The sequence below is a fragment of the Phascolarctos cinereus genome, unplaced genomic scaffold (assembly GCF_003287225.1).
Source record: "Phascolarctos cinereus isolate Bilbo 61053 unplaced genomic scaffold, phaCin_HiC Scaffold_9;HRSCAF=440, whole genome shotgun sequence".
NCBI classification, from domain to species: Eukaryota; Metazoa; Chordata; class Mammalia; order Diprotodontia; family Phascolarctidae; genus Phascolarctos; species Phascolarctos cinereus.
The window spans coordinates 190,721,733-190,747,443 of NW_027556402.1; the positions used below are offsets into that span (position 1 = coordinate 190,721,733).

A 25,711-nucleotide genomic window follows, 5' to 3' on the forward strand; every position below is an offset into this window, starting at 1 on the left:
TTAGTGAGAGATTTTCATTCGTAGGAGTTCCCTATATCAGGGAAATTGAAGGGGAAAAAAACTAAGCTGGAAAACCTGTTGGTGAAGAGGTCCCAGATTCTGAGAGATCCTTACGGCATAAATAAATCATCTGTGGACAAACAGAACTATCTAACCTTGTATCATAGCGCCCTCTGGTGGCCCTTATTAGTATTGTAAGCTACCTGACAGGCGTCTCCAGGATGACACTTTTTTGCTGCCTGGAATGTTAAGGGAGGAGGAACAGATGGATATGGAAAGGAGGGAACAATGCCTTGGGGGCACTAGTCACAGGACCACAATACTTAGATTTGGCAGGGTGCTTAGAGATCATTCCTCATTTTAATGACAAGGCAAAACTGTAGCCCCAAAAGATAGGAAACGTCAGAACAGGAGGGACTGTGAAGATCTTCTCATTAATTCAATTCTCTCACTTAATATATGGGGAAATCAAGGAACAAAAAGGAAAAATTACTTTCCCAGGGCCTAACAACTGATTAATATCAGAGCTAGGACTAAAATAATAGAACATGGAATGTTAAGGCTTGGTGACACCTTAGAACAAATACCAGCTTAGAGCTAGCCAGGAAACAGTTAATTACTGCCAATGTCAGATCACATAGAGATGGTCAAAATAGTCCTGGGCTTTGAAGCCAGAGTACCTGGGTCTGAATTCCAGTTCTGCCACTTGGAGCTAATCACCAAACCTCTCTGCGTCCATTTCCTCACATGAAAAAAAAAAAAAGAAAAAATAGACTCAGAAAGGTCTAAATCTATTATCCTAAGCAGCAGAGTCCAAATCTGAATCCAAGCTATGACAACAATAATAGCTCACATCTAGAGTGCCTTCATGTTTCTCCAGTACTATTTGACTCCAAATCCAACACTCTTATTACCATGCCACATGGCCAGAAGCTGTTCATCTGTTATCTCTAGCATCTCTAAATCTCGGCTCTTGAAGGATATATATAATGTATATACTTTCTCTCCCCCAAACTTGGAACTAGGTTACACTTTCAGAATATCTGGAGGTTTCTACCCCCACTTCTGCCGATCAATTGATTAAAAATTTATTAAGCACATAGAGATGGTTTAGTGTCAGAGGGTTCGAGCAAGAGGTCTGTGACTTACTATGTAACCTTGAGAGGCATTTAATCCCTGTGGGCCTCTATTTCCTCATCTCTAAAATGATTAGAGGTTCCTAAACTTTTTTGAATGTAAGTCCTTTTTTTTTAAGGTCCTTTTTTAACACCAAAAAATGTCAGAGATTCCCAAATGATAGTAATGGTGTGATTACTATTCATGAATTGAGAGAATACGTGAGGCAGCTAGTGGCTCAGTGGATAGAACATTAGACTTGGAGACAGTAAGTCCTGAGTTCAAATTTGATCTCAAACACTTCCTAACTGTGTGATCCTGAACAAGTCTCTTAACTTCTGCCTCTATTTTCTCATCCGTAAAATAGGGATAATAATAGCCCCTACCTCCCAGAGTTGTGGGGATAAAATTAGACAATACAGCAGTTGTAAAGAGTACCCTGCAAAACTTAAGGCATTCCATAAATGCTAAATATTATTATTATCATCATTATTATGACAAGGTCCTTACCCTCATGCAGTTTACAGCCTAGTACAAGAGAGAAAAGATACATACAAACAGCTATGACAACAATAATAGCTCATATCTAGAGTGCCTTCATGTTTCTCCAGTACTATTTTCATAATAACCCTATGAGGTAGAGATAACAAGTATTATTATTCCCATTTATCAGAGGCTTAGAAGGTTTATGGGACTTGCTCAAGGTCAAACATCTTTTAAGTGATGGACTCAGAACTTGACTCTGGGTTCTTTATGCTCTGCCACCTTCTTTAGGAATAAGAAGGGCAAAGGGGGAAAGGGAAGACTCAGGGAAAGGGAGAGACAAGAAGAATGAAGAATGAGAGTGGATAGGAAAACAGTTTTTTCTCCTTGAAAGCATGCATTCTTCTCCAGACCAAGGTGCAGCTAGAGGCAGAGGGAAGAGGAGAAGGGTTTTCTCATGGCTTCAGCTGCCCCATGACTAAAATGAAGAGGTTGGACCAGGCAAGCACTAAGATCCCTCTAGCACTCTAAGTCCAAAGACTTTGCTGCTAGGTCTCTGCTATCCTGTAGTTTCTGGTTCTGGGCCTGGAATTCTCTGCATACCACCGTTCCGTGTTACTGGAGAACAGTAGGAGGAATGGAGCAGTGTAGGACAGGAGGATGGAGGGGGCCACAAGTGATGCCTTGAGCTCCCCAAAAGAGGTCCAGGCAGGGTTTTGGAAATAACTGAATGGAGCAGGCGCTAATGACCCTGGCACTAACGGGGGAGGGGATGATGATCACTAGACATGGCAGTGGGTAAAACACACAGTGAGAGGTAAGAGGTCTGTTGAGGTCTTGCGTTCTCCACCCTGCCCTCCTTGTATTCTGACTGTTGACAGCAGGGGTTGACAGCAGACTCAGCTCAGTCCTTAACGGAGTGTCTGAGAGAAGGTACTTGGCACATGACAAATACAGGCAGTAACTGCTAGGGGTCTTCACAGGAGGAGAAGATCCTCACAGATCAAGGGAAGGGCCCAAATGAGGCAAAAAACACCAGGTCCCCTATTCCAGAGAGCCAAGCACACCTGCAAACTGCATTTCCAGTACAGAGGCAAAATGGGGAAATGCCCTCCCTACGTCTCACCTGGAACATCCCTGCTCCAGGACACATCCCTCTGGGAGTACTCTCTCATTGCATCTAATGGTATATAAATGGAGAAGACGAACCCTACAGCAAGCTCCAGATATGCCCTTTAAAAATGCGTGGATGGGCAGAAATGCCAAGTAAGCTTTTCTACCACCTGTTTAGATGAGCAAACAACTCATCACAGGCACTCATGTACGAAACAGACACAGGAGTAAACATATGTTGCCAGCCAAGCGGTGCTTACCTGATACCACCTTTGACTGTGGGATAGAACCAAGCTGGAATAATCCTGGCGTATGACAGGGAGGAACACACACACACACACACACACACACACACACACACACACACACACACACATACGTATATATATGTTACATGCTTTGTCTGTGTTCCTTAAAAAACTACATGGAGTTCACTGTCAACACTCATGTCCTTTTAACACTATGGAAAAGAAATTTATCCTGATGCAGTCCCCACAACAGATGGACAGACAGGCGGATAGCACACTATCTCAGGCGTCAAAAGCCAGGTGATCAGAAGTCACTTGGAGCTGTTCTTGCTACACCAACTGGCTCAACGGATAATTTTGCACAAGGTACTCTGCTACTCTCACATAAAAATTGGAATCCCAAAAAGGGAAATGGCTCTGGGGTCCATGAACTGGGGAACAGGCTCTACTTTCTATATCTAGTAAGGAGTAGGTTCAGGGAGTAGCAATGGTGGGCTCTGTTCCTGTGGCTGCCCTATGAAGGATACATGTCACTCTCTGATTACCTCATGTAGAGAACAAAAAGAAAAGAAACTAAGGGTAAAAATAGGATTAGTGGAAGGGACTGAAAACACTGAAAAAGGGTGTCAGAGCTGAAAGGGACCCCAGAACAAAGACCATCAGATCTCGGAAGGGCCTTCAGACAAAGCCCATCAAAGGACCCTTTGGACAGCAGCTGAGGGCTCGTCCCTCACTGTCTCACCCCCATGCCCACCCGTAGCCCAACTGTTTCCAAGTCCTATTGATTTTAGCTTTGTAACATCTCTTGTGTATATCCCCTTCTCTCTTCTGACACTGCCACCCTGGTGCAGCCCCTTGGCACCTCACACCTGGATTCTTTCAATAGCCTTTAGGTTGGTCCTTCTCAAGTCTCTCCCCGCTCTCATCCATCCTCCATCTGGCTGGCAAAGTGATTTTCCTAAAGCTCAAGTATGACCAAGTCATCCCCCTTTTCAATAAACTCCAGTGGCCCCCTATTACTTCTTAGATCAAATAGAAAAATCCTCTGTCTGGTGTTTATAGCCCTTCATAACCTGGCCCCTTCCTGCCTTTCTAAACTTCTTACACCTTACTTCCTCCCATATACTCTGTGCTCCAGAACAGTGGCCTCCTTGCTGTTCCTAATACTAGACCCTCCATCTCCCAACCCTGGGCATTGTCGCTCCTCACCTCCACCTCCTGGCATCCCTGGCTTCCCTCAAGTTCCCAGCTGATATTCCACTATATGATCTCTCCCCTCATCTCATCCTGCTAGCAGAATGAAGGAGGTATTCCCAGGTTGACTCCTTAAAGAGAAATCTTAAGAGAGGGGGAAAGGGTTAGAGACAGTAGAATTTAAGAATCGGGCTTGTGAATATTCTTTTCTAGAGCTTGATTTGGAGGCCTTGGTCCAATTCGCTTATTCTTCTCTCTTTTGGTTCCTCACATTCAGTGCCCCGAGGTGAAAGGGGAGAAAAGATGGAATCGAGGCAAATGGCAATGGATAGAGAGTAAAAGAAGAACAGACGGAAAAATGAAGGACCCTCAAACACCAGGATGAAAACATTACGCTTATTCCACTAAACAAGAGCAAGTGATCCTTGTTTTCCAGGAGCTCCAGGAAAGCAAGCAGCACCAGCTTTCCCATTGCCTTTGGAACGCAGTACAGCCCTTGTAATTTCAAGGCAGTCACCTCCAAAGCTCAATCTGACCTAATGGCTGCCAAGCGGACTTTACACCTACCATTCAAATGGAAAGATTACTGGATTGGGAGTCACCCAATCATAGATACAGAGCTGGAAGGAGCCTTCGGAACCATCTAGCCCAACTCCTCCTTTCTACAGATGAGGAAACCAAGGAACAGAAAGGTTAAGTTACTTGCTCAGGATAATATACATTGTAACAGAGACAAGATATGCACGCAGGTCCTCTCTCTCCAAATCCTAGACTCTTTGTATTGTATGACACTGCCTCTCACAGTCCAAAGAGACAGGTTCTAGCTCTGGCCCTGCTAATGACCACTCATATGACCACAAGCACTTCTTACCCTTAGTTTCTTCAGCTACAAAAATGGGTATAATAAAATTATTCTTTCCCCTCCCCCATGGTGGTTCTTAGGATCCAACGAGATATTCAATGTAAAAGCATTTTGTAACCATAAAATGCTCTTCAATTGTGACTTATTATCAATATCATTTGTTTCAGAGATTGACTAAATATTAGGAGAGCTTCAAATTAGAAGACCTAATGAAAAAAATCATTTTGGTGCTGGACTGTGACTAATGAATGCCATTTCAGGGATTTTACTGGTGGAGGGAACAACCTCATAAGGCAACTCCTTCTACCAAAGTACACTGGCAACTATCCTTTAGCTTACAGTTTTAGAGAATTTACTGAATCACTGAAAAGATAAGTGACATGCCCCAAGTCCTCTGCCCATATATCTCAGAGGCAGAATTTGATCTCAGCTCATTTTGATTCTGAGACTGACCCTTTTTCCATTACACTGAATCACTACTGTTGCTGCAGCTACTACTACTACTATTACTATTCTTTCCTCTCCTCCTCCTCCTTCCCCTCCTCCTTCCCCTCCTCCTTCTCCTCCTCTCCCTCATGGCACTTCCTTTCTTACACACTCATCATGTTCTATTTCATATCCCATTCATTTGTGTATGTGCCTTCTAGGTATGAGGGAGATGGGGATAGGGGTGTGGGGGAAAGACCATGTTTTGTCCTTTCTGATTCTCCCAAATGGTCTTTAAGACAGGAGCTATTTAATAAATATTTACTGAAGGAATGAATGAGTAAGCGTGTGAATTAATATACTACAAGCAGGCTAGCAGTTCTGCTTTAAATCAATTAACAAGCATTTACACCTATATGCCACCAGGGGGCAATAGAAGGAAGACAAAGAGCCATTAACTGACTAGGAACCTGGTCCAAAATTAAGGCTTTTAAAATCTAAAAGCAACCGTACCAGCCCCATTTGCTGATCCCTAGGGGCAATCCTTCTACCCAACATAGTGGCCTCTCTACCCAAGGCTTCAGTTAAGAACTCTGCTGATGGACCCAGCCTGGGAAGTCTTTACAGTGAGGTTGGGATCTAAAAGGTTCCCCATCTACCCACCCAAGACTCTGTCAAATCAGATGCACCCCCAGGAGCCCATCATTCCTTTGAATCATGAAATGTCCTGTATAGGAGTTTGCACATTTAAATACAAATTCTCATAAAGGGATCCAATTTTAAATCTGTATAAGAATTCTACATTCTATTGACCTTTCAGGTTACAAAGCATGGAGCAGTGGTTAGAGAGGCCACCTCAGAGTCAGAAAGAACAAAGTTCAAGTCTAGCTTCCAACATATTTTGCAATCCCTGGCAAATCATTTAACTTTTGAGTTGCTCCAATTGTATACAGTTGGAAGCGACTGTTCTACATTGATAGAGAGAAGCTTCCTCAGTGAGAGTTCCCTATACCAACAAAATTATACAGCTAGCCCTCCCTGCCTCCAAAAAATGAACCTTTAAAGACTACAAAACTTTCATCACCATCACTCTGTGAGGAAGGCAATATCAACTAATGACCTTATTGTGATGACAGTTGTGATTACCAATAACAGCTCCTATTTATATTGTGCTTTCTCAAGTGCTTTCCCCAGATGACTTTGGAAGGAAGCATTGGACATTTCACAAGTATTTAAAAATGGGTTCTAAAATATATAGAGAATTAAGTCAAATTTCTAAGAATATAAGTCATTCCCCAATTGATAAATGGTCAAAGGATATGAACAGGCAGTTCTCAGATGAAGAAATTAAAGTCATCTATAGTCATATGAAAAAATGCTCTAAAGCACTACTGATTAGAGAAATGCAAATCAAAACAACTCTGAGGTACCACATCACACCTATTAGATTGGCCAACAGGATAAAACAGGAAAATGAAAAATGTTGGAGAAGATGTGGGAAAATTGGAACACTAATGCATTGTTCGTGGAGTTCTGAAATGATCCAACCATTTTGGAGAGCAATTTGAAACTATACCAAAAAGGCTATAAAATTGTAGCATACCCTTTGACCCAGCAATAGCATTTCTGGGGCTGTGTCCCAAAGAGATCATAAAAATGGGAACAGGACCCACATGTACAAAAATATTCATAGTAGCTCTTTTTGTGGCGGCAAAGAATTGGAAATTGAAGGGATGCCCATCAATTGGGGAATGGCTGAACAAAGTTGTGGTATATGAATGTAATGGAATACTATTGCGCTATAAGAAATGATGAGCAGGCAGACTTCAGAAAAACCTGGAGAGACTTGTATGGACTGATGCTGAGTGAAGTCAGGAGAACATTGTACACAGTAATAGCCACATCGTACGATGACCAGCTTCAAAAGACTTAGCCCTTAGCAATGCAAGGATCTAAGACATCTCCAAAAGTCTCATGCTGGAAAATGCTATCCACATCGAAAGAAAGAACTATGGAGTTTGCTGATCGAAGCATACTATTTGCTTTTTTTTCTTCTGTTTTGTTTCCTGTTTCTATTGGTTTCTATTGGTTCTAATTCTTCCTTACAACATGACTAATGTGAAAATAAAAATAAAAATGAGGAAATCGAGACTCAAGAAAGGTCAAGTAAGATGCCCTCCATAACGTGGCCCCTTCCTACTTTGCCAGTCTTCTTATACCTCACCCCATGTACTCTTCCATCCAGCAACACTGGCCTCCTTGCTTTTCCCAGCACTGAATACTCTTTCTCCCATCTGGGGCATTCCCCCTGGCTGTCCACCATTTCTGGAATGTGCTCCCTCCTCATTTCCCCCTCCTGGATCCCTTGGCTTTCTTCAAGTCCCAGCTAAAGTGTCACCTTCTACAAAAAGCCTTTTCCCATCCCCCTTAATATCGGTGCCTTCCCTTTGCTGATTATCTCCAATTTATCCTGCATATAGCTTGTCTGTACATAGTTGTTCGCATGTTTTCTCCCCCATTATACTGTGAGCTCTTTGAAAGCATGGACTGTCTCATGTCTTTTCGGGCTCATAATATGTGTTTTTAATAATTCTAGTTGAGTGACTGACCCACAGTCATACTGGTAGTTAGTGACACAGTAGGCATTTCAAAGCCACTTCTTCTAATTCCTCTTTTAACTATACCATAGTGTCCCTAACCCTCACTAGGATGAAGTACAAAACAAATCATAGAATCTCAGGCTTAAAACGGGAAGGGACCTTTCAGATCCAACCAGTCCAATATCTAGTCCAATTTCTCATTTTACAGAAGAAAAAAAACAAAGGCTCATAAAGGTGATGGGACTTGCTGAGGGTCGCACAGGTAGTAAGTGGCAAATCTGGGATTGGAATCCAGGTTGTTTGTCTGGATTCTGTCCAAATCCAGCATTCTTTCCATTGGACCATACTTGGCACATTATACTTGTATTTCACAGCTTTGTCCAAGGTGGACTCTGTGGGGAGCTATACACACAGGCACACAGACACCCCCCACCACCACCACCAGTGGAATCACAGAACTTTAAAGCTGGAAGACAACTGGTAAATTACCTAGTTCCAAAAGCCCATTTTACAGAGGAGAAAACTGAGGGACCTTAGACATAGCCAATTCCAAGTCCTTCATTTAAGAGAGGAAGATACTGAGGAGTCTTAGAGACCATCTAGTCACAAACTTTCATTTTACCTAGGAAGAAACAGAAGCCCGGAGAAGGGAAATGATCTAATTGCATTTAAGAAATCAGAACCTTCCTTTTCCATGCAATGGAAGGGCCAGAAGTGATGGCTGGCACAGTTGATTATACACGTCTTGCAAACTTTCACAGCCACATAATTCAGCAATTGAGATTCAGCAAAATTCAGCATCTGTCAGTATGGAACACTAGTGATGTATAGAAATCATTAGCTGTGAGTGCCAGAATGCTTTAGCGAGAAAGGAAGCTCAAGCGTGTTACCATAGTTTCCCCTAATTTGGGAGCAAAATCATGATTTCCTTTCTGGTTGCAGCACTGTGAATCAAGCAATCTGACACTTAGTGAGTGTTCAACAGATATGCATATACACAACCATGTCACACACCAGAAAAGAGAGGTCGCCCTTTGCAAGCAGTAAGGGACTGCTTACAAGTAAGTTGCCTGGACTGTGACCACACTGGAACATTTCAATTCAATTCAATTCAATTGAGAAATATTACTAAAGGCATACTATCTGCAAGACACTCTGCAAGATGCTGCAGATGCAATGATAGATATAAAACAGTCCCTGTCTTCAAGAAGCTAACAATCTACTAGGGAACCGCACCCAGCTAAGGAATGAAAGGGGAAAGGAAAAATCAGGCTGCATGCTCTAGAAATATTTGAAGAAGGAAAAGCAGTAATTAGAGGGACCAAGAAAGGTTTCAGGAAACAGATGGCATCTTAGCTGAGCCTTGAAGGAAGACAGGAACACTGTTGTATGTATATCCTCAGTATTTGATATAAAGTAGGTGCTTAATAAACACTAGCTGATTGATTCTAGAGGTGGGGGGAACAAAAAAGGTGTGCATTCCAGACATGGATAAAGAGATATGCAAATACAGAGGTTGGCAACAGAATGTCAAGTCCACTGAACTGCTGGCAATTCAATTTCGCCAAAATGTAGGAGTGCTTGAAGGGGAGTAACATACAAAGCTGGGAAGGTATGTGAAAACCAGACTATCTAGTGCTTCAAGCAACAGTGTGAAGAATCTATATTTTAAACTAAAATGGGGAGCCCTTGAAGGTTTTAGAAAAGAGGAGTAACATGGTCCGATTCATGCTTTAGGAAGATTATCTTGACAGTTGTGAAATGGACATTTAAGAAAGAAGAAACTGGAAACTGATCGGGGAAGGATAATTAAGAAGCAATTACAATAGTTTAGGGGAATGGTGAGAAGACCTTGAAATAGAATAATGGCTGTATGACTGGAGAAAAGTGGGTAGATGGGAGAAAGATTGAAGAGGTAGAAATGACAGGACTTGGAAACTGATTAAATATGCAAGAGGAAAGTGTGGAAGATAAATCTGAAGTTTCAAGCCTCTTGACTAGAAGCTTTTAATGCAAATAAGGAAATCTAGAAGAAGAGCAAGTTTAGAAGGGAAGAAGATAAGTTCTGTCTTTGACATGATGATGGATTGTCCAAGTGGAGATGGCCAGCAGGTAGCTGGACTTTAGAGACTAGAACTCAGGAGAAAGACTGTCACTAGGCATGTAGATTGGGTAGTCATCTTCACAGAGATCATTGAACTGATGGGAACTGAAGAGATCAAGAGTGAACATGTAAAGAGAGAAGTGAAGGCAGCCCAGGACTGGACTCTGAGGGCCAGCCATGCTTAGAACATGGGAGACAGATGATAAGCCAGCAAAGATGACTGAAGAGGAATGGTCAGAACAGGAGGAGGACAACCAAGGCAGGACAACATCATGGAAACTGAGAGAAGAGAAAATGTCTAGGAGAAAAAAAATTGGTCGACACTTTCACAGTCTTCAGAGAGGTTAAGGAGTAGGAGGACGAAGAAAAAGCCAGGCAGTTTTAGTAAAGTGAAGGGCTTGGACTGCAAGAGGTTGAAAAGTTGATAGGTGTTGAGGAAGGGGAAGCAGAAAGTGTTGACAACTCGTTTAAGAGTTTGGCCATGCAATCATCAAAACTACTTGGTACTGGGTAAGAATCAGCGGAATAGGGTAGGTACACAAGACACAGTAGGCAATAACTATAGTAATCTACTGTTTGATAAACTCAAAGACTCCAGCTTCTGGGATAACAGCTCACTATATAAAAACCGCTGGGAAAACTGGAAAACAGTGTGGCAGAAACTAGGCACAGACCAACATTTTACATCCTATACCAAGATAAGGTTGAAATGGGTACATGATTTAGACATAAAGGGTGTTATCATAAGCAAATTAGGAGAGCAAGGAATAGTTTACCTGTCAGATCTATTGAAAAGGGAGGAGTTTATGACCAAAGAAAAGATAGAGAACATTATGAAATGCAAAATGGATAGTTTTTATTGCATTAAATTAAAAAGGCTTTGCACAAATAAAACCAATGCAACCAACATTAGAAGGAAAGCAGAAAGCTGGGAAACAATTTTTACTGCCAGTATTTCTGATAAAGGCCTTATTTCTAATAGAGAATTGAGTCAAATTTATAAGAATATGTCATTCCCCAATTGATAAATGGTCAAAGGATATGAACAGGCAGTTTTCAGATGAAAAAATTAAAGTCATCTATAGTCATATGAAAAAATGCTCTAAAGCACTGCTGATTACAGAAATACAAATCAAAACAACTCTGAGGTACCATCTCACACCTATCAGATTGGCTATCGTGACAAAACCAGAAAATGATAAATGTTGGAGAAGATGTGGGAAAATTGGAACACTAATGCATTGTTGGTAGAGTTGTGAACTGATCCAACCATTCTGGGGAGCATTTGGAACTATGCCCAAAGGCACATCCTTTGATCCAGCAATACCACTAGTAGATCTGTATCCCAAAGAGATTATAAAAAATGAAAAATGACCCACATGTACAAAAATATTTACAAAAGCTCTTTGTGGTGGCAAAGAAGTGGAAATTGAGGGGATGCCCATCAATTGAGGAATGGCTGAACAAGTTGTGGTATATGAATGTAATGGGATACTATTGTGCTATAAGAAATGATGAACAAGTGGATTTCAGAAAAACCAGAAAAGACTTGTATGGACTGATGCTGAGTGAAGAGGGAAGAACCAGGAGAACACTGTACACAGTAACAGCAGCACTGTGCAATGATCGACTTTGATTGACTTGGTTCTTCTCAGCAATACAATGATCTAAGACAATTCCAAAAGACCCATGATGGGAAATACTATCCACATCCAGAGAAAGAACATGCAGATCAAAGCATGCTATTTTCACTTTTTTATTGTTTTATTTCTTTTGTTCTGATTTTTCTTTCACATGAATAATGTGAAAATATTTTTAATATGATTGTACACGATTGCACATGTACATCAGATTACTTGCCATTTTGGGGAGGGGAGAGGAGGGAGGGAGAAAAAATTTGGAGCTCAAAATCTTATAAAAGTGAATATTGAAAACTAAAATATATATATATGTACACACACATACATATAGGTACATGTATACATATACACACATATATACACATATATACATCAGGTTTGCCTATGAAAAGAAAGGGAGATACAGAATGATCATTTGAGGGGATGACAGAGTCAAGTGAAGGTTTTGATACAATGGAAAGAGTAGAGAACTTAGAAGCTCAGGACCTGAGGATGAATCCTGACTCTGCCACTTCCATGTCTGTGTGACCCTGGACAAGTCAATTAACCTATCTTGGTCTCAGTTATTTCATCTCTAATCAATCAACAAACTTTATTAAGCATCTACTATGTGTCAAGCATGGTCTTAGACACTGAGGATACACAGACAACTTTGGTCCTATTGTCCTTCAAGGCTCAGCTAAGATGTCAGATACTCCCTGAAGCCTTTCCTCATCCCCCTAGTTACTGCTTTTCCCTCTTCAAATATTTCCAGAGCACTTCGCCTGATTTCTTCTTTCCCCCTTTACTCGCTCTCTGTGCACAGGTCTCCACAGATTGTAAGCTTTTTGAAGGCAAGGACTGTTTTTATTGTTCCTTACTCAGCATCTTACAGAGTGCCTTACAGGTGGTATGCCTTTAAGAGATGGTTTTTTAATTAAATTTGAAATGAAATGTCAGGTGCTAAGGATACAAATACAAAGAATGAAATAATACCTACTTACAAGGAGTTACATTCTGGAGTCCCTTCTAGATCTCTAGACCTATTGATTCTATAATCTGAGCATGTTTGTAGGGGGTTTGTGGTGGGGGGAGGGAGAGGAGGAAAAGGAAGAGAAGGGGGAGAGGCAGAAGGAAAAGGAGGGAAAAAGAGCTAGACAGAGAGAGGGAGTGAGAGAGAAAGGACAGAGGGAGAGACAGAGCGAGAGGAGGGACAGAGGGAGGTGGAGGAAGAAAGGAAGGAAAACAGATTAACAGGGAACGTTCCCCATGGGCAACAGGAGGGGATAGGACCAAGAGCACAAATAGAGGGGAGAAGTTTTGAGTTGTGATGTATTGAAAATAAAGAAGTTCATGATTGATAGACACATTTTGTCAGAGATTAGAGGACTACCCCAACTGGAACTGCCCAGTCCCCAGCTGGAAAGTCTTTATTCCTTCCAAACCCGAGGTGCTTATAAAGCAAAGAGAGAAATAGTAAACAGTGATCTGAGGATGTCATCATATCCACTGTGGCTCTGTGTTCCTAAATCAGCAGAACACTTTGCACTGTAGCCTGGGACCTTATTATGTTGGATTGGGAGGAAGGGAGAGGGTAAGAGAGGATTTCTTCTGTAGGTGATTGCTCAGGTCCAGTCAATCTTATGGATTATACTCGGGGTTAGCTCTTTACTTACTTTTGCCACTTCCTGATGCAGTATGTAAGTCTCTTCATCTGTAAAATGAGGATAATATTTGCACTACCTGTATCAGAGTTGTTGTAAGTGTTAAATGGCTGGTATAAGCACATCACTTCATCTCAGTAAAATGAAATGTAGTAACTACAATGTAAATTGTTGTTGTTCAGTCATGTCTGACTCTTTGTGACCCCATATGGGGTTTTCTTGCCAAAGATCCTGGAGTGGTTTGCCATTTTCTTCTCCAGCTCATTTTACAGATGAGGAAACTGAGGCAAACAGGGTTAAATGACTTGGCCAGGGTCACACAGTGAGTAGGTAAGTGTCTGAGGCAGAATCTAAACTTAGGTCTTCCTGAATCCAAGCCCAGTGTTCTGTCCATGGTACCACCTGGCTGCCTTAATGTTAAGTAGTTTTTATTCTTATATGCTGCACAGCCCTGAACAGGTATCCTGCCACTTACCTTCAGAATAATTAGCTGATTCTTCTGATAGGGATTTGGGGGGAACCAGTCTATATGAAACAGTGTTTGACAATCAGGACAGGCTGACCTACGCAAAAGCTTAGATTACAACATGAATATCTCCAGGAGGGCTGCAGCTTCTATCCTTGAGTATGATTCCAAGTTCAGACTGGTGAATATTGTACACAGTGACAGCAATACTGTACCATGATCAAATGTGAATGACTCAATGCAATGATCTGAGACAATTCCAAAGGACCCTTGATGAAAAATTCTGTCCACATCCAGAGAACTGATGAACTCTGAGTGTAGACTGAAGCTTACTTTTTTTTTTTACTTTCTTTATGTTTCTTGGGTTTTTTAATTTTTTTGTGACATGACTAATATGGAAATATGTTTCACATTACTTTATATGTATGACTGATATCATATTGCTAGTCTTCTTAATATGAGGAGAAGGTGGGAGGGAGGGACAGAATTCAGAAATAAAAAAAAAATTTAAATCAATGTTAAAAATAAATGAACAAATAAATAAATGGGGAAAATGGTATAGCCAGGCTTACTTCTCATGCTCAGCCCTCCCACCCAGCTGGAAGCTGATTCATTTGCTACTACCATTTGCTGGAGCACAGAATTCTTCCATCATAGAGGAGGTAGCATTTCCATATAAAGGACTGTGGAAAGAGCACTTAAATTTTTGCCGCCTTTTCCTGGCTGATACCATTGCCTGGGCTTGAAGAGCCCTGGCATGGGAATCACTGAGGTTAACTTTAACTACCCTGGCTCACATGTGTAAAGTTTACACACACACACACACACACACACACACACACACACACACACACACACACACACACACACACACTTTTTCACCTGAACTTAATTTCTTGTTCAGTCATTTCAGCTGTGTCCAACTCTTTGTGATCTCATTTGGAGTTTTCTTGGCAAAGATATTGGAGTGGTTTGCCATTTCCTCCTCCAGCTCATTTTACAGATGAGGAAACTAAGGCAAACAGAGTTAAGTGACTTGCCCAGCGTCACAAAGCTAGTAAGTGTCTGAGGCCAGATTTGAACTCAGGAAGATGAGTCTTGCTGACTCCAGGCCCAGCACTCTATCCACTGCACCACCTAGCTGCCCCCTGAACTTAAATTACAGGACCTCTGAATTACAGAACTCATCCAGTATGTAATCAGTCATTCAGTCAATAAGCAATATGTGGTACTTCAGAGTTTATAAAACTCTTTACATATGTTCATCACAATAACCCTGTGAGATGGGTGCTATTATTATCCCCATTTTACAAATGAGGACAGTGAGACTGAGAGCCATCGATAGCAAGAATCCAAAGGAGGATTTTAATTCGGTCAGGTCTTCCTGATGCCAAGCCCAGCACTCTTTCATATGACCATCTAGCTGCCACATGTCTTACTATGTGCTTGAAACAGTGCAAAGTATTAGGGAGACAAAGAAAGGCAAAAAACAGTCTCTGACCTCAGGGACTTCCTATTCTAATGGGAACACACAAAGAACTTGGTGCATGCAAGACACATCCAGAGTCGGTAGAAGGAAATCTGAGAGAGGAAGGTGTTAGAAGCTGAGGGGACCAGGAACAACTTCCTGCAGAACAGAGGAGCTAAGCTGAGCCTAGATGAATAAGAATCATATTCACAATGATAACATGTATATTTTAAAGTTTCTGAAGTGTTTTCCACATAATAATCTGATGAAATAGATGATGTAAATACTGTCACCCCCATTATACAGGTAAGAAAACTAAGGCTAAGAGATGTGGTAATTTGCCCAATTTCAAAAGTTATTATCTGAACCTGAAATTCTTGTCCAATTCTGGCCTGATGCCAAATGCAAAGCTCTTTCTCCTATACCACGTTGTCCCCGAGAATCTTAAAATCCTAGAATTTCTCAGCTGGAAAAGACCTCAGAGATCAATTAATCTAATCCCTTCATCTTCCAGATGAGGACACTGAGGCTCAGAAAGGAAGAGCGTCTTGGCCAAGGACACACAGCTAATAAAGCAGCAGAATCAGGGCATAAAAACCATTTTCCTGTCTCCCTAATGAAGCTACCATACACTAGGCTGCAGTCCATTACTGCTTGGTGGCAGAGAACATCTTTTACCCCTCTGTAATCAAAGGAACATTTGGAGTCAGAGGACCTGGGTACGAATTCTGCCTCTGACATTTACTACCTCTGTAATCTTAGACAAGTCACCAAACCTCTCAGGCCTCAGTTTCCTCAACCATAAAATGAGGGGTTAGATAAGATGGTCTCTAACATACCTTCTGTCTCTAAACCTAGAACCCTATGATAAACTTGTCATGTAATACTGTGACCCATAAGTTTCTCAGCATGTCCAATCCCCCTACTAAACTAGTTAACTCTCAGGAATCAGGGACTGTGCCCAATTTTCATCTCCCTTCCACTCCTGACCTCCCCTCCCCTCACAGGAGGAGCTTCCACAATAAAATTGAAAATAAGTACTATGGCATGGTAGCCGCTGCTGTATCTCTGTATAATTGATCCAAACAGGACACATAAAAAAGCATCATGGAATAGCAGAAAGAGCACTGAATTTCTACTGAGAAGGCCTGGCTTTAAAGCCTAGCTCTGCTATTTACCACCTGGGTGACCCTGGACAAGAGTAACAGATTTGGACTTGGAGAACCTCGGTTGAATCCTACGTCTTCTACCTGTAACCTCTTTGACCTTGGGCTTAACCTGTCAGTGCCTCTTTTTTTTTTTTAATTTTCACATTAGTCATTTTGTAAATAAGAGTTAGAACCAATAGGAGGAACCACAAGAAAGAAGAAACAAAACTCTGTTTTCTCTTCTGTAAAATGAAAGGGTTGGACAGCTAGTCTCTCTCTGAAGTCTCTTCTATCTCTAAAGCCTGTGACTTTCAATCTTTATAGAAGCAACTTAAGTCTGTTATCTGGCCTCAGATGAAAGTATAAAAGTTTTCCTACGTATATCCACCATGTCTAAGAAAGCAGGAGAAAAGTACTGATTTTGATATGAATAGGTTCTTCAACTCAATGCAGCCAATCATGGCAGACTTTTGGTGAGGCACCCAAATAATGAGAACCCCAATTCGCATTTCTGCTGTGCTTTCAAGGATACAAAGTGCTCCATTCACAGCAACCTTTGGGAGGCAGCCAGCACAATTATTATTTCTCCCTTTCTACAGAGGAGAAAACTTAGAAACTTTTTTTACAGAAAAGGAAACTCAGAGTTAGTAATTTGTCCACAATCATACAAGAAGCAGTGGAGGCAGGATTGGAACTCTTTCAACTACACTATGGGAAATGTCTTTATTGACTATATTAATCCTGTCATTGTTGAAAGGGCTGGGCTACATGACTCTGGATAAACCTAAAAGAAAAGGCCAGGAAGTAAGGGACTACACAGTGGAAAGCTGGGTAACCACAAGCATCACTAGAAAACTTCTAAAGGATCATGAGATTTAAAGTTAGAAGCCACCTTATAGATATAATGCAGGTTCCTGATTCTGGTCTAATCCTTTCAACTTGCAGATGAGGAAACTAAGGCCAATTGAGGTCAAATGACTTGCCCATGTAGTAGTGGTACTACTACTACTACTAGTACTACCCACTAGTAAAGTACTTCAAATCCAGGTCTTCTGAGTCCAAGTCCAATGCTCTTTGAAAACACTATGTTTCCTCATCTGTGATCTAGGTAGCACCATGGATAGAGTACTAGATTTGGAATTAGAAAAGCCCTGAATTCAAATCCTGCCTCAGATATTTACTGTGTGACTCTAGAAAAATTATTTAAGTTCTCTCAGCCTCAATTTATTCATTTGCGATATGGGGATAATAACACCTACCTCCCAGAGGTAACCTCTGCAAAGTGTTCTGCAAGCCTTAAAGAGCTATATAAATGTCAGATATTATTATTATCATTAATATTTGCACAATAATGCATCCTTGGAGCATTGTAAGGATCATCAGATATATAGGAGATGTGAAAATGTGCCAAAATACTATGTAAATGTGAGTTGCTGATACAGAAGAGGGAAAGGAGAGTTTCAGATGTATAAACAGGTGTATCCCGTAGGAAATTAAGTAGCACTACGGCTCCCAGAAGGAAATGGTGATGTCCCAAGGCCGGACTGAGTGTTGTGTATCCAGATTTCCACTCATTAGCATTTGTTGCCTTAACAATTGCTGTCAACATATCTCCTGGGAAGGAATCACAGAGTCAAACCTAAATTTAGAAACCCTGTAAGTGACAAACATTCCAATGTATTCAGGAAACTATTTATGGAAAGTGAATCTGCATTAGTGTTTTTTAGCCCAAAGGCAAAAGATCCCTCCCAACACCCAAACAGAGAAGGAAATAGGCAGAAAATTTATCAGAGACTATAAATTTTCAAAATACAATATTCATGACACACAGTCTGCCAGTGATTAGCTGTCCACTGCTTATATTACCATAGAGTCATAGACCTCACTGCCACAGTCCTGAGTGGCTAAAAACATTAGAATTTCAGAAAAATGGAGCTTTAAAAATAAATAAATAAAATGAGCTCTAAAAGATTTCATTACCAGGTAATCGTAACTACCTTCTCTGGGGTCCAAGTTATTGTTTGAAAGAAAAAATACACACATATGCACACAAGCAACAAAACCACTATTTAGTTCATTAAAATAAAGCATCTCATAGTGCTTGGATAACTACCAACTGAACACTTGTGAGTCACCAATATTTACTAAGGTCCATTGTGAAAAAGAAGGCTGTGTAAGCACTTGAGAAGCAACAATGGAAAGAGGAGAGCAATTCTATCCCTCGGGGCATTTGAGGAGTTTATAGTCTACCTATGAAGTTGACAATGACCTCAGGAAGAATGATACTCAGAACCGAGGCTAAGCAAAACCTCTAGAGAGAAGCCCATAGAGAAATCTATTATGTTGATGAGCAAAGCTTTTCATAGGCAAGCACTTTCTTTGCACAGATGCGATGTCACAAAATCTCAATATCTTGATGTTGGAAGGGACCGCTGAAGTTAGCTAGTCCAATGCTCACCTGACCTCTATAAACCTTCCCAGAAAGTGATCATTCCGTATCTCTCTGAAGATCTTCAGGAAGGGAGCCCACTATCTCCTAAGCCGGACCATTCAATTTTGGGACACTCTAATAGAGGATCTGGTATCTAGTGGGTAATCCCAAGTCCCCTTAGTTTGGGAAAAACAATTCAGACCAACTTAAAGTGACAAGAGGAAACAAGCTGTTAGCATCAGGTATGAAAGGAAACTATAATTATGTGAAAGCCTATCTGGAGTCAAAAGGTCTGTCTTCAAATGCTGGCTTTGTTACTTTGGTGACTCTGTGTTGGTGAACAAGTCATTTCACTGCACTGGGTCTCACATTCCTAATCTGTAAAATCAGAAGATTAGATTTGATGATCTCTAAGTTTCCTTCCAACTCTAAATCCTATAATCCTATTCTACTGGCATATCCAGCAAAATGTTGTTGTTGACCAGCATCTTGCAGGATCTCATACATCATCTCACCTCTTACACCATCTGGTTCAACCAGTAGTTGACCTAGAATCCTTCTAAAACATCCCCAGAGAGTGGTCCTCTAGCCTTCTTACCGTGGCCTTAGATGAAGCTGCTAGCCAAGCCTGTTCCAATTTGGATGCCTCTAATTAAGACTTTTTTCCCCTTAAATCTTTTTTTTTGTTGTTGTTTTTTAGGCAGTGGGGTTAAGTGACTTGCCTAGGGTCACACAGCTAGTAAGTGTTTGTGTCTGAGGTTGGATTTGAACTCAGGTCCTCCTCAATCCAGAGCCGGTGCTCTATCTACCTCGCCACCTAGCTGCCCCTTTTTCCCCTTAAATCAAGCTGAAATCTGCTTCTCTGCTAATTCCCATCCAGTGCTCCTAAATCTACCATATGAGGGACAATGAAATGGGTCAAATCCCTCTCACAGATACATGCAGAGAGTTATGCTATTCCCAGTTGGTCTCCTCTTATTTAGGATCCAGGGTCCCAATTCATTCCAGTGAGCCAGGTATGGGTTAAGTTTGGGGTTAAAGTATACTGTTCTTTACATTACAAAAGATACACCGTGGTTTTCACCTGGAAAATGGAAGGAACACTGAGGATATTTAGCTTAGTAGAACACTTGGGGAAGGGTCCATGACAGGTGCTTTAAAGTCTCTTAATGGTTATGGGGGGGGGAGTTAAATTTGTGCTTGGTTCTGAAGGACAGGACTCATACCAACAGGCTGAAGTTTCAGGGAGGGAAACCAGCTCAGCGTGAGGATCACCACCGGTTCATAAGTTTTGAACTAGAAAGAACCTTGGAGATAACTGAGTTCAATTCCTTCTTACTATAGATAAAGAAACTGCAGCTCAGAGGTTGAATCCAACAGCTAGTCAATGGCAGAATCACGATTTGAACCCAGGTGTCTCCTGGCTCCAAGCTCAGTTGACTTTTTACTGTACCAGCTAACCCTTTTTTCTAATAATTAGATATGTTCAAAGGCAGAAAAGTACTGGGGGTGGGGGGAGGCAAGGCAGATTGGAAAGAGGTCCCTGTCGCAGCAGTTCTTCAGGTTAGAGACAAGGTCTGTGCTCTGCATAGGAGTTAGACTGAACAGGCTTTTCAGTTCTTTCCAACTCAGAAACCCTAGAAGTCTATGACTACGAGAGAAAAACCCTACTTGGAGCTTGGTATGGATGGTCACCTTGTTCCTTCACGAGAAAGCTTCTCCTGAGTTGTGCCTAAGGTAATGTCAACTTGCAAAACAACAGTGGAGCCTTCTATCATGAATCTCAATATTATGCCATTGTGCTGTGTAGGAGCTGGGGAAGGGAGGAGGCATTTCCTATGCTGTCTCACAAAAGAGCAGGACTTTTAAATGTGAATGAAGTCCACAGAAATAAAATTTTAAATGGATCACATAGCTTTGCAAATAAAAGTTCTCTTCAAGGAGGAGAGAGAGGACTCTTCACCTTTCATAGTACATGAAACCAGGTTGGATAGTTACATACATATCAAGAAATGGTTTTAATTTCCTGCAATAATCTCGCCTGTTCCCTGTTTTAGCTGACAATGCAAAAAAAAAATGTTTCTCAGTGCCTGGAAACACACTGTTGCACACAGATGGAGTTTCCTTTTAAGACTTTTCAGCATTCAAATGCCTGGAATCATCCTTCCATTTCTAAGGACTGTTCTGTTCTGTCTGACCACACAATCTTGCCCCTATTGGTGTAAGAAATTTCTCAGCAGTTCCTGCCATCTGGAAAATCCTTTTAGTATCTCTGCCTACTGATACTGTATTCTCTTCCAAATCTCAGCAGAAAACAGACTGTTGGGTTTTTGGTTGTTTTTTTTTTTTAGAGGGGGGTCATGTTATTTTTATTTACACATCCCTCTCAACTGCCCCTCCTTCACCTACTGCCTCTTTGACTTTGGCCAGGGTACCACCCCTCTCTAAGCCTCAGTTTCTCTCCCCTGTAAAGTGAGGGGAGGGGTGAGGTGGACAAGATGATCTCATGTCCCTTTAACCCCTATAATCCTAAGGTTACAAACAAATTACTTGGCGTTCATAGGACTTAGAGTTAAAAGGGACCTAGGAAATCACCTTGTTCAACCTCCTCATTTTACAGAGGAGGAAACTGAGGCACAGAAACGGGAAAGTGACATATGTAATTCACAGGAAAGCAGCTCCCCCAAATAAAAATAGCCCACAATTCTAGTCCTACTTGGCAAGTTCTCTTGATCTCTCGTTTCCCCAAACCGCTTCGGAAGTATGGCCTGGAGTGACTAAAAAAATCATGCACCCAGCCCTCTGTAGTTCCAGCTCGGACAGAAGAGCAAATGCAGCTGAAATCCTGTTGCCAGTCTCTAATACTCTTAGAGCAAAGTACTTCTCTTCAGTCACCAACCCAAAATTAACACATCTCCCAACCACTCCCCATTCTTCCACTCCTCCTCTCCTACCGCTTCCCCCTTCCCCCTCCACACACCTCCATCTGAGCCACTTTGACGAGATGAAGACACCACCAGAAACCTTTCAGGGTTACCAGGAGTTCCAACAGGATTGACACCGTCCATGCGCGGCCTCCCCGCCTTCCCACCCGCCCCCACTCTCCAAACCAAAGAGAATTCTCGGGGACAACAGCCCCAGCTAGTCGGGAATAGCCTTCGCTATCACTGCGCTGGCTTTGCTGCTCCTTACCTTCGGAGACTTCAAACTCCGTTGTCCCATTGAGCTGATACAAGCACCAGTCAACTTCCTCTTCGCCTGGGGGGCCGCCAACTAGCAAAGAGCGAAGGGAAAGCTCAGTCAGTAACTTTAGACCCCGGCTAGGAGCCCGCGCCTCTGCCCCCCAGCTGCGGAGGGAAGCTGGCAGGCAGGCTGGGAGGGCTCTAAGGAAGGGTGCGATGGGGAGCATCAGCTGGGAAGAAGGGGTGGGGTAGGGGCGGGGAAGACAAGGCAAAAAAGAAGAGAAAAAAAAAGCAGCAGCAGCTAACCCGGCTTCTGTGACATGAGTCTGACGGAGACTCCTGGCAGGAGGGTTGGCCAAGAAGGAGTGCGCTCCGAGGTTGTTTCGGTGTCAGAGCCAAGGGCTCCCTGGGGTGGGCGCGCAGGGCGCCAGGCGCTGCTCCTGCTCCCCCTCCTGCTGCCAGCCCTCCCTCTCCTCCTGGCAGCCCTCACCCTCCTCCTCCACCACCTCCTCCCGGTTTTGGCCCTCTTCTTCCTCCTCCTAGCTCTCCCCCTCTCCTCCGCGTCCTCCTCCCTCCTCTCCTCCCGGCAGAGCTGGGTGGTACAGGCGGGCAGAGCAGACCTAAGCAGCTGCCCGGGGGAGGAAGCGGAGGAGGGCGGGGAAGGCTGGAGGCAGGGAAGGCGGCTCCACTCCAGCTCGGGCTCCGCCCGGAGGGCGGGGAGGGAGTCTGGGCGCCTGCCTGGGGTCTCCAAGGTTCCGCTTGCTCTGTCTCTGTGTCTCTGTCTCTGTCTCTGTCTCTGTCTCTCTCTCTCTCTCTCTCTCTCTCTCTCTCTCTCTCTCTCTCTCTCTCTCTCTCTCTCTCTCTCTCTCTCTCTCTCTCTCTCTCTCTCTCTCTCTCTCTCTCAGCACCGGCCAAGCCCCAACAGGTGGATGGATGGCTGTACCGATGCGGAGCTCAGAAGAGTCCGGGTTGGGGGAGGGGGAAGTGACCCTCCCGGGACCTCTCTCCTGGGAAGAAATAAAACCAGGAGCCTCGAAGACCATCACTCCGCCGCCCACCCCTCAGCCCCGCCTCGCCTGCTAACTAGGAGTGTGGGGAAGGAGTGACAAGCAGCCGAAAGCTAGCAGGGCCTCTTGGGGTCAGCAAGCAGAGGGAGGTAAGAGAACAAAACTTGGCTTGAGAGTCAGAGAACCTGGGTTTGAATCCCCTTCTTGAAGAGTCAGGTTGTTCCTCGGTAAAACGAAGTGAACCTTCCCAGCTTTCAAGTCCCGTGAGAATCCTTTTCTTCCTTGGTTGTATTTGGACGGGAGAAATTCCAGGGAGATTGCTTAGTGTTAAAAATCTCCACCCGGTTGGCAACTTCCACAGAAAAGGGTACCCTACGCCCTTCGGACCCACGTGTTTGTTTTGATAAGTCTGATTTCTCTGGCCCAAGTTCCTTGGGAAGGAGAGAAACCGAGGGAGTCTTTCTTCTGGCCTCAGGGCAACGTAAGATGGGAGGATATTAACTCCCCTCTGCTACCTAAGACTATCTATTGAAGGGCCCTTTCTCCCCTCTCTCCCTGGCTTAGCGTGTAGGGCTGGCTCACAGAGTTCTGGGGTCAGGGAGAGGGGGCAGACGGAATAAGAATGCCAGGAATGATCTCGGGGTAGGAGAATTTGTCTCATATCCATGTTGGGCTGCTTGCTGAGGTACACACCGAGTTGTTTTTGCCTTTTTGGTTTTTTTGTTGTTTGTTTGTTTGTTCCCAATAGACCCAGTGCCTGAAAGAAGGTCAGGCATTATTAGAAGGAAAGAGAGACCAAGAATCAGAAGGAAGAGGATCCATGATGGCTTCGGGAAGAAGAGAGGGAAAGACCCTAGGCCAGATTTGTTTATTAGGACCACGGAATTTTGAGCTGGAAGGGATCACCAAGTCCAAACACATTTTAAGATAAAGAAACTGAGACAGAGAGAGGTGTTCAAAGGCAAACATGCAGCAAACTCCAGAACCAGGATCCAAGCCCAGTTTCCTCTCTGCACTAACGCCAGGGCTATCTCCATTATCTTAACTGACTGTAAGACTAAGTGGAAGAAGTATTCACGGTAAGGTTGGCCCTCAGACCTCGTGTTCTGAGTGCTAGGAAGGGACTCCTGCCCCCTGAAAAACCAAACTCACCACTGCCTCCTAGATGACTGAAATTCCACCAGAATTGTTATTCCATCAGAATTTTTTTCTTTGAAATGAAACAGAGCATTTGTCCTCTTTTAAAATGTAAATGCCTTTGAGAAGTAAGTCAGTTATGTCATTCCTTTGCACCTCAGTGCAAATTGGCTTCTCAGTGTCTTTCCAAGGAGAGCTAGTCTCTGAAGCCCTTGAACGTTTACAAAACACCTTCATTACAGATGTGGGAGGTAGGGAGGTGGGTAGATGGGTAATAGGTAGGTAGATATTATTATCCTAATTTTCCAGATGACAAAACTGAGCCGGAGGTTGGAAAGTGTCACGGAGCTAATGATTGATCATAGCAGCCTCAGGCTCAGGCCTTCTTTGGACTCTAAGAGTAAGATTGTCCCATTATGAAACTTTGCCTCTAAAGTATGCCTCACTCAGGCTAGGAGTAGGTTTTGATAGGGGGAAGGTAAAGAGAGCAGAGAGGAAGAGGGCACTTAGGTGCCTGAGAGAAGAGGGCAAGGATCTAATGAGATAATGTATTAAAGCCAACTATTATTAATTTCTTTATTTATTAATTTTTGTTTTCCCAGGACAGAGTCTGATGGAGCCATTTCTTCAAGTGGACAAAGGATCTTAGCACTACCTTCTCAGAGCAGTTTGGGGGTAAAAATGGAGGGAAACATTTCCTCTACAAGATTTACAATATCTTGTTTTTCATCAGCCAACAACTTGTTCTGAAAATAGGAAGAGGCTAGACCTTAGCATGAGCAAATTGGGAATTTGGGCATTAAAGATTTGGGTCACAGTAACAATCTGGTTTCCTGTGGGTCACTCTATTGAAGTGGCTCTCAAAATTACCTCCTAATCACCAAATCCAAGGTTCTGTTGGATCCCAGGCCTTATTCCCCTTTAACCCTCTTCTGTGACTACCTCCCCCCACCAAAGACTAGTGCCTTCCCCTCTCTTCCATCTGCTCTGTATTTATTTGTCTCCTTCATTAGACTGCAAGCTTCTTGAGATTAAGGACTATTTTTGCTTTTTCTTTGTATCACCCTGAACATAATAAACTATTAAGAAATGCTAGTTTGTTGATTGATGGATTGATTTGACATTGTTCTGCTCCCCCTTTCTTGAAATTCTTCACTCCCCTGGCTTTTGCTTTCCCTGGCTCTCTCAACCTCTTTGGCCAACGGTCACCTCTCCCACTCTCTAAAGGCAAATTCTCAATGATGCAGTCAACTTCCCCTCCAATCTATCCTACACACTGTTGCCAAAATAACAATAACAATTTTAATAGGTACCTCTCTGGTCTTCTCACTCTCTGACTCAAAATGACTTCCCACTTCCCATTTGTTAAAATGGTTTAAGAGTCTTTGGCCTGGTATTCAAAGCCTTCCCCTAACAATGTTCCAACCTCAAGCTTCCTTTTTC

At 42.7% G+C, this 25,711-nt stretch overlaps 1 protein-coding gene and 1 long non-coding RNA gene across 2 annotated transcripts in view; one reads left to right on the forward strand and one right to left on the reverse strand.

The window, feature by feature from the left end:
* The window catches only part of PPP2R2C (protein phosphatase 2 regulatory subunit Bgamma), a 395,414-nt gene extending 372,810 nt beyond the window's left edge, over positions 1 to 22,604 (reverse strand). The window contains 2 exon segments of the mRNA XM_020992092.2: positions 22,135 to 22,215; positions 22,431 to 22,604. Of these exon segments, the coding sequence (XP_020847751.1) occupies positions 22,135 to 22,215; positions 22,431 to 22,446 (97 nt within the window). The 5' untranslated portion in view covers positions 22,447 to 22,604.
* A 105-nt stretch (positions 22,605 to 22,709) lies between these two features.
* Positions 22,710 to 25,363, forward strand: LOC110212193 (uncharacterized). Its single transcript, XR_002325596.2, has 3 exons — positions 22,710 to 23,280; positions 23,880 to 24,210; positions 24,871 to 25,363. It is a non-coding gene; the product is annotated as an uncharacterized LOC110212193 (long non-coding RNA).
* The last annotated feature ends 348 nt before the right edge of the window (positions 25,364 to 25,711 follow it).